The sequence below is a fragment of the Portunus trituberculatus genome, chromosome 24 (genome assembly GCF_017591435.1).
Source record: "Portunus trituberculatus isolate SZX2019 chromosome 24, ASM1759143v1, whole genome shotgun sequence".
Lineage (NCBI taxonomy): Eukaryota > Metazoa > Arthropoda > Malacostraca > Decapoda > Portunidae > Portunus > Portunus trituberculatus.
The window spans coordinates 3,729,663-3,739,442 of record NC_059278.1 but is presented as its reverse complement, the minus strand read 5'-3'; the positions used below and the strand labels follow the sequence as shown (position 1 = coordinate 3,739,442).

Genomic DNA, 9,780 nt, shown 5'->3' with positions numbered 1-9,780 from the left:
ATCATTATTCCCAATTCAGGTTTTGCTTAACATACTGTAGTTGCGTATAGTCAGGAATTACTAGGGATGTCTTTTTTGGGCAGTTTTTCCATACTGTCATGTTTTATGGTGATGAAGTCTAGACTTAACCCCTTCGCGCCGGATGTTAAAAAAGCCCACCTGTATGATATACGGGTGGTAGTGCCGCGCGCCTGAGTGCGGGAAACTCGTGCAAGCTTGTCATGCTTGTCGTCTTTGTGTATTATGCTGCTATTTTTTAGTCACTATATCGCCTTCGAAGAGGAAAGTGGACGCTTCTCTCTCCGGAGAAAAAGAGAGAGAGAGAGAGAGAGAGTGTGTGTGTGACATTTGCTAATATTTTAGACACAAGCGGGACGCATGTAACTTATCTTTCGAGAGGAAGAGGGGGAGGGAGGGAAGAGAGAGGGAAACAAAGGGAGGAGAGAGATTAGAAAATTTGTTGTTTTTGTATATGTGTGTGTGTGTGTTTTCACGAATGTTACAAGGCGGGATGCATGTAACTTATCTTTCGAGAGGGAGATGGGGAGGGAAGGAATGGAGAGAGAGAGAGAGAGAGAGAGAGTGAGTTGGGAACAGTCTATGCCATTGGGTAATTTTAGACAAGGCGGGACGCATGTAGCTTATCTTTAGTGATTGGTGGAGACAAGGATGGTGGGAGGAGCACTAGGTTTTCAAGGACAGCATACGGCGTGTGTAGTTGGTATCCAATACACTATACGAGACAACTGAACTGAAGAAAGCTCAGAAAAGAAATATGTCTACGTAGGCGTCACCGTATTTGCTACTGGGGCTTCATGACGCCTACATAGGCGTCACCGTATTGAAGGGGTTAAGAATTATTTTATCACACCATGATGCTTACTTAACGTAGGAAGTTTTCAGGTATCTTGAGGATCACTCTTACTCTATTCATACTTCTCTATGTATGGTTATGAAAACCCCCTCTTCAGTAGTTAATTTATTGAATCAAGCATCGAATATATATATAAACATAAAACTATGTATATAATCTATAAATATCAAAACAACACCATCCTTATAAAGCAACACTGCATACAACATAAACAGCATTTAGAAATCAATAATAGGCAACGTGGTAATTAGATATTTCTAAAATTATCTTGTAGAATAGTCATGCAATATATCTCTCTTTGCACGAGTGTCTTACATAGATGTAACAATATTCTTCATATAATTATTTTAGCTAACAACATGTACATGTAAGTCATGAAAAGCATAAGAAACATATGAACCAGCTGCTACATTATTGCTTGACTGCTCATAAACCAGCTGGTACTATATGCTAGTGCTTGATTGCTTTTCAGGTATTTGTGCAAACTAGATCACTTTTCTCGTCCTTGAAGCAAAACATTTAACACGTCATGTAAGCTACAACACTGAGTCTAGAAGCTCCCTCAGAACAGCTCAGATTATTAACTAACTGTCTCAATTGAAAACATACAAGTGTGATACAAATCACAAAAAATTATCTATAGGAAATAAACTAGATAGAAGATAATAAGAGCAATAACAAACAATGACAAAACCAAGACAGTAGAGAGTTTCTGTTGGTCTATATCCTTAGGTTTAACAAGATCATCATCTGGCAGGAACAAGGATGTTGACTCCCTTCTCTGTTTCTCAGAATGAGGAGTTACAATTATCTGACTTGAACCCTTATCTTCTGCCGATGTTTCACATTCTGTTCTGCGTGTGTAGGGATTCAAGAAAGAAACCGATTCTGACAGTCTCTGAGCTTTGTATGCCACTGGCTGATACATTTTATGAACTTTGGTGGCTGTGCTGGACTGGAATTCTTTCCATGACACTGATGGCTTGGGTGGTGTTAGGCCAGTCTCACCTCTGGAAGATGGGCCTGGCTTGGGCTCTGCATAATCATGGACTTCTGGCACAGGGGGCAGTGGCATCTGGGGTGGAGGTGGCAGATTGAGCACTGAAGGCCTGCTTGGTGATGCTGGCATGGTTGATGGGCTCAGATGGTAACTGAAGCTGTATCCTCCTCCTTTGTTAAAATCAACCTTCTGTTTCTTAGAAGTATCGAAAATCGTTTCCTCTTCTCTAGCCATGGCTCGGTGAATCTCCTGAGACACTGGAGCAAATCGATTTTGCTGCCACATTGTATTCTCTGAGGAATCTTCAAATATTTTTGTAGTGGGCAACTCAGACTGCAGTGCACTCTTTTGAGTCTTTTGGTGACTCTTGGCATGATGGCTCAGTAAGGCCACAATGGAAGGTACTCTTCCTTGGTATTTCTTAGGGTTCGATCTTACACTCTGGTAGAGAGGTTCCATCATAACTGGCCCCCTGGATGAAGTATTTGGTAGCTGTTCCTTATTTGTACCTTTGCTTCTTGACCAGGGAACTTTTGCACTGATCTGGGGTTTTTCATCTTTTCTTTTTAAGTATTCCGGGCTACTCCACATCGCGTTTTGCCGGACCTTCTCATCTACTGCCCAAACAACAAGACAATTTTCAGAGATATCCTGTGGCTTGCACAGGAGTGCAATAGAAAAGTTAATGTCAGTTTGGAAACATTTAACGTGAACAACATCATGGACAGTATCAAAAAAGTCTGGGTCCTCACTGAACACAATATTACGGGGAACATAAGAAATAACTGTGTTGCCTACATCCACTTCTTTGACATATGAAAGTGAGGGATTGACATTATTAGTTGTGATAACAATCCTGCTGGTCTGTGGAGCTCTTTGCTGCAGGGTTGGGTAAGCTGTATCAAAGGTTTCACTTGACTCTTGGGACTCATGACTTAGTTTGTAGTGCTGCCTATTGTCGTCTAAAGGGAAGTAGGTGCTAGTGGGAAATTCATGTTGGCACTGCACAATGAGTGTAGAGGGATCCTGGGGCAGGTTGTTCAGGGGAAGGATGGTGGCGTAGCCCGGCTCTCTTCAAATGTTAGTGGAGATGTTGAGACTTCGCTCTATGTGATCCAACTCCCATAACACCTAGAAAGAATTTGAGACCAGTTTTTAAAGTGATCTAGAAAGAATTTGAGACCAGCTTTTAAAGTGATATGTGTCTAATTCTTTGTACCTTTCACTAATGCTTTATAAGAAAATTTTTGTATCCATGGATACAAGTAATTATCAAAGATAATCTCATGTAGATATTCTTCTGATTCAAAATATACTGCTTGAGATAACTAGTTTTGTACTTAAAAAAAAGTAATATTCAAACACACCTCCAGAAGGCAGCCTGTGCTCCATGACTGTGCTGGATTGGAGTCTTTACAGAAGGCACCCTCGGCATTTGTCAGCTCTGGAAGGGAGCGCCAGGGGGAGGTCAGTAGATGGGTGAGATGGTTCGCCATGAGAGACTTCACGTGGCCCATAGTGCGGGCCAGCTCCTCAGTGGCCCCCACCTTGGGTGCAATGGTAAGTTGTGCACGCAAAAGCCACCCAACAGGCCATAACCATTCCTGAAAGAATAGAGGGAATCATTATTCAAGGGGAGAATTTTATCCTGTCGTACCTCCGGGAATTTTCTACGAAGACAAAGTCGGTGACTAACCCTGTTGCTAGGGAATTCAGGCTTTGGTCCTTATCCACAATTGCAATTGTGGAACATGACAATGAGAGACTTAGACTTATGTGTCCAGTTCAGGCCCCAAGTGGTACCGCCATTGAACCAGTTCACAACTTCGCCACAGACCGTTTCTCTTTCTCTGCGTAACCACAATGGATCTCTCTCAAAGCCTGCACTTTCTTTTTTCCTCCTGGAGACTATCAAGTATGCTCATGCTTCCGTGCCTGGTGAATGCTGCCCGCCTAGCAATCAAGCTCTAAGCCCATGGCATTTGGGGCATAGCAACACTTTGGCCTTATGGTGGAGACAGTCAGTGTTTGCTAATCACTATGTGAAGGACATTCAGAGGATGGTTGGGGAGGTCTTTGCCTTGGGGCCCTTTGCTATGGCCAGCAATGTTCTACCCTGACTGTTTTGCTCCCTGTTTGCATACTCACACTAGTGGACTCTTTTCATCTTGTTACATTGACACTTTCTTGGGATCCAAGGTGCTACTGTTTACCAGGCAACCACCATCTGCCCTGTGGACATCACCACCTCACATCATGAGTTCTCATTTCTTTATACTGTGGACTTTCACTCTGATCACTTTCCCTTAACCCGCTAAAACCGATGGCCGCAAAATTCGCACCCTCCAATTACTGCAATTATCATAAAAAAATCAACTCTTATAAATTACTCTGGAAAAAAATCTGCTGTTAGTAGACATGACAATGCATCATCCTACAAGTTTTTATTGCTCTACTCACTATGGTTGTCTCAGAATAATAACCGATAATTGGAGAAGATTGTGGTAGCGGCAACTCGGGGGAGGTGCTTTTATGTGTATTCTTACATAATGTAAGGCACTGCTCATGTTTTTATGTGTTTTCACATGTTTTTCGTGTTTTCACTCATATTGGCTGATTATAGTTACATATGTTTTTATCAGGCGTGGGTGACGATGTTGTCACAATAGCGGGGTCGGGATCTACCTCCAACCTGTGCACTTTGCGTCTTGTCCCGCCTTGTCTATCACTTTTATCACTAAACTTTAGCTTCCTCTTAGCACCAGTAGCCATAGTTGTAAATAATAGTTCCTTGAATAAGTAAATACGTAAATAATTATAACCGCGACACGACGCTCACGCACCTCACAGAAAATTGCGGGAGCGGTGTGCTTCCTGGGAGCCGACAGTACTACCATAGGCCTACGTCATGACCAAATATAGCAGCGCTACCAATGCTAGTGCGGTTTTTATTAGCGCTCAAAGTAGCTGCCCCATTTAAGGACTGTCGGAAGTGTGCTATGCAGCCGTATTTAAGGCCTGTCGGACTTTTCAGGTTAATGATCCATGATCCATGGATCAAGTCTCCACTAAATGTGAGAATCTTCCTATTTAGAAGAAACAAGTTTTGTGTGAACACAGAACAAATGACATTTTTAAAACTAAAATGTATTTTGTCTGTTTCTTCTAATCAAACCTTCCTGCTCCTTTGGCTGTCAAACAGAATAGGAACAGAGTTATGGTGTGTGGGAGACATGGCGCCACATTGCCACCAGGTGATTGCAATCATTTGTTTCACTCCAGGCTGGATTAATTTCTAGAGAGCATGTTTGCTTAATTAGAAAGAAACAGGTGAGCAAAAAATACATTTTAATTTAAAAATGTCATTTCCCATTTTCATTTGTCTCATTATTTATCCACCATATACAGTGTGATAATAACACTATCAGACTTGTACTTACTGGACCCTGATGGTAATTGAAGCCATGGGCTAACTTGGAATCTGCTGTGTTGTTAGAGTTGTCGTAATTCCCATTATAAGCCCAATCCTTGGGATCCAGAGTTTTTATGCCCAAAGGTCCTAGCAAGATTTCTTCAGCATTTTTCAGTGCAACCCAGGCATTTTTGGGTGAAGTCATTTCAGGAGCCTGCAGACAAAAATATGGATTTGTTTTGTGCTTTGTGTGTATCAATGAGACAAATTACTGTATCACTTGAAGAAACTAATATTAATAATTTTCAAGTAAAATACAAGGTAGGAAATTAATGCATCATTGTAAAATAGGCAGTTTAAAAGATATAAAGGAAATCCAATGGCAGCATAGCAGAGAGAAAGATAATGCACCTGCTGGAATTATAAACATGTCTAATTCTTGAAAGCTTCCATTTTCCTACTCACCACAGCAATAGCAATTGGGAAGTTGCACCGCAATTGGAAATCTGCCCAAAACTGTGAGGCATTGTGAGAGTCTTTGTATATTCCTCTGCGGTGAATCAACTCCGGTCTAGGTTCATTTTCGGGCATTGGCGTTTCGCTGACCCAGAAGTACTTTTCAAAGTTTTCTTCAATCTTCTTTTCCCAGAATTCATATGTCCATTTAGTTACCTTTCCTGGATTGTAAATAGAAAGAAATTTAGTCCTCAAATAGTGATGAAATTGTCTTCATTAATGTTAATTCTTTAACCATTAAATCAATAACACTAATATAAATATACATTTGATTTTAGTAGAGGTACACTCACATAACATAATGGTAAATTGCTTTTGTCTCTTGTTATCACCCCCTCCTAGACACACACACACACACACACACACACACACACACACACACACACACACACACACACACACACACACACACACACACACACACACACACACACCTACCTGTTCCATCACATTGCTCCACAGTGTTGTAGGAATATTTGCCCTCTTTTTGCATGCGGCCTAGGAAGGCAAGAGCAGACTTGCAAAGACCAATGATCTCAACAGCACTGCCATCACGAGGTGTTGCTGGTTTACCCTTGGTGCCGGCCAATTCACTTGATCCCATCTTGTCCATCCAGGTACCACAGTTATTCACTGAGCCACCATACACAAAACCTGCAAGAATAACTCTGGCTTAATTATATCTACATTTGTGGAGCCTTCATCAGTGGCAGTAATAATTTTGTGAGGTTTCATACTGAAGCATGAATACATGCAAGTTTCCTCACCTGTTTCCAGGTCAACTCCAACATTATTGTTGAATCCATCATCATTCATCTGCCGGTCAATCTGGAAACCTGCATTCCTTTCCCTAAACTTGACTCCTTGGAAGTGGCGCTGGAGACCCTCATGAATGACTTCCTCAAGGAGTTGGTCCTGAGAAATTTTGAGTAATCAAAATTTTGCAAGTGTGGGAAAGCAAATTGACCAATCCTATTTTCAGTGTGCATTTTTCATTGACAAAGTGTATGGCCATTTATTGAAAATAAGTTTGGGTTTAATCAAGATACCTTCATGCTTTCATTATTAAACGAAGTTTTCTTAGAGAATGCATATAAGCAAGATAATGTACAAAAACTTACAGATTTCCCAGGTTCTTGTGGAGTACAGTCATCTGATGGATATAATCTTGAAACCTTGTCTTTCAGAATTTCATGACCATTGGGAACAATTGTTACATATCTGAAAGTATAATTTAAATGTTTACAATATAGTGAATACTGAAATATGAAGACCTACTTGATTTGACTCTTAAAAGAGGACTTAAGAGAACCAAACAAATAATCAAACAAAAACTCATCCTAAAAGGCCATTTGCACTTCACCAAATGTGCTTTATGTACGATTTGTTTTCCTTATAACAGTGCCACTAATCATTGACTAACCTTTGGATAGCCTGCAGCCAGAACCAGATAGCATCTCGACAGTTGAACCTTGCTTTTTTCCCTCCATCCAGGAGGTTTGGAATGAGCCCGTGACGCATTGTGCCAGCAAATCCCAAGATGATCCATCTGCTCACCCAAAGACAGATCAAATATTTGTTAATTTAAATTACTTGAATTATAAAGCCAATGGAGAAAATTTCACAACTGAATTTAGTAAGGAAGCCTTAGAAGTGAAAAATCGTATATAGTATAATGATTAACCATTCAATTACAATCAGAAAGGAATTTTCCACACTCCAGGTTTCATTATTATATCTGGTTTATATTAAACCCACCTGGCTTCTTCATATCTACTGGTGATAAGGAGGTTTCCAGGGAGAGCAATGAAGGTGTCTCGACCCCAGTTTCGCATATAACCAACAGAGAAGTGAGGGAGTCCTGAAAGGAAAGATAGAGGAATATTATGAAAATCTTGCACATAAAACAAATTTTGTCAGTGATGGCATAACTGAGGAAATATAAACAATGTAGGTGAATAAAGGTAACTCCCTAGCTTACAACATTGTAAGGAAGGGAAAGGTGATAGGAACTATAGTATAGCTACTGGACTCACCAGCTGCAATGGTGGCAGACAGCTGCATTTGGCTACCAGAATCATCGGTGAAAGAAGGAGGTTTGGGATCCCTCAAGTTGGGAGACAAAGGTGGTAACAGGGCAGACTTCACAGTGCCACAAAATTGCACTGAGCATAAACCAAGAGCCTTGACAAAGTTTGATCCTTCAGAGATGAATCTGCAGATATAAGAATTTAGATGATGCTACTAAGGTACAGATTGGGTAATTTATCTTTCATTAAGCAAAACTTTAATTTTCTAATCTCTCTCTCTCTCTCTCTCTCTCTCTCTCTCTCTCTCTCTCTCTCTCTCTCTCTCTCTCTCTCTCTCTCTCTCTCTCTCTCTCTCTCTCTCTCTCTCTCTCTCTCTCTCTCTCTCTCTCTCTCTCTCTCTCTCTCTCTCTCTCTCTCTCTCTCTCTCTCTCTCTCTCTACTTACTCTCCCATCAGTGCCCATGCCCTGTTGATGAGGGTGAGGTAGATGCTGGTGACAATGGAATCAAAGTAGGCTGGGATGAGATATCGAGGTACATCCCTCAAGTAACCAAACACCTCCTGTAAATTGAAAGAGTTGGCAAATGAAACTAAGGCTCAGTATTCATGGGATCATAGGAATGCTCAGTTCTGTCACTGTTTTGTGATGTGTCTTTCCTGCTTTATTCTAGATGTGTCTTCTTACACTGTGTTGCAAGAGAATGAAGACAAGGTAAAAAGGTCTTTTTCATTGAATGGATTTTCTGTTACGTATGTTATTATAACTTCCATAAAAAACTCTGTTTGCAGTCCCCCACACGTACAAGCTCCTTACCTCCAGCCAGCCTGCTAGCTGTTGAGTTGATGGGTCAAACTTAAGGCGACCTGCAATGTAGTCTGGCAGCCAGTCACCATCACGCAAATTCCCACACAGAGGATGCCCAAGGTCATTGACCACACGAATCTCACTAAGCACAGAAACAACACCTGCAATATTAGAATATATTCTTATATTAGAACTGCCTTGCTGGACCACATTCTCATTTGAGGTCAGGAAGGAAACTGAATTAGAGCTAGGATGGGTTTCAGTAGTCTTGGGAAGTAGGTGCATGCATGTGTGCATGGATGTACTCCTATGCACATTGCATATGTTATTTCAGTTGCCATAATGTAAATGACTAATCATGTTATTTTATTACCTTGCAGGCCACAGTAGAGCAGTGGCCCATAGTTGGGGATGTTATAGGCACCCCAACCCCGACCTTCATCCTTCTCCTCGTCATCACAACGGTACAGGATACGGTTCAGATCAACCAGACTGAGGCCATTCACTATGTCAGTCAACACTGGGTTGTGAGTGGTGACTTCAGAAATCCTCGACTGAGAACAAAGCAGTTTCTATTTTACATTTCTGCTCTTCTAAAAAAAGTTTAATCTTTATTTCCCTCGGAAGTACTTTACTTGATATAAGATTAATAACCATTTATAAGAAAATACATGAATCTGAACGGATTTTATGAAATTTTTCATGTCAATGTAAAATATGGCAGTTCCTTAACCAGAATTATATATATATAAAATCTAATTCAGCAACTTACAACTGCATCCTGGAGAAGCATGAAAAATTTGAGTTGAAGAGTTTTCTGTAGTATGTATATATCCAGAATAATAATTATTTTAGCAATGTTGTTTTCAGTTCTAAGTGCACACCAAGAATGGTGATCAAATAATCATCGAGTTATCAAAACACACTCTAAAGGAATCATGATATACATACCTTATAACCAAACTCCGATAGAGTTCCACGAATCTTGTTGACAGCAGACTGAGCACGAGGCAGAAGACTTAGTCTAAAGAAGAGAAAATATTTGTTAGGATAATATAAAATTTAAGAAAACCCTAAATTTAAATTGCTAACAATATCATGAGTAAAGTATGCTAATACTTAATCCCTGGACTGCTAAAGGTAT

At 40.5% G+C, this 9,780-nt stretch overlaps 1 protein-coding gene across 1 annotated transcript in view; it reads right to left on the bottom strand.

Moving 5' to 3' along the window:
* Positions 1-2,765: 2,765 nt before the first annotated feature.
* Positions 2,766-9,780, bottom strand: part of LOC123508468 (neuroblast differentiation-associated protein AHNAK-like) — a 67,309-nt gene continuing 60,294 nt past the window's right edge. The window contains 14 exon segments of the mRNA XM_045262220.1: positions 2,766-3,005; positions 3,242-3,478; positions 5,315-5,500; positions 5,752-5,963; positions 6,241-6,456; positions 6,570-6,717; positions 6,924-7,023; positions 7,226-7,351; positions 7,561-7,663; positions 7,839-8,017; positions 8,277-8,392; positions 8,646-8,797; positions 9,010-9,190; positions 9,588-9,660. Of these exon segments, the coding sequence (XP_045118155.1) occupies positions 2,949-3,005; positions 3,242-3,478; positions 5,315-5,500; positions 5,752-5,963; positions 6,241-6,456; positions 6,570-6,717; positions 6,924-7,023; positions 7,226-7,351; positions 7,561-7,663; positions 7,839-8,017; positions 8,277-8,392; positions 8,646-8,797; positions 9,010-9,190; positions 9,588-9,660 (2,086 nt within the window). The 3' untranslated portion in view covers positions 2,766-2,948.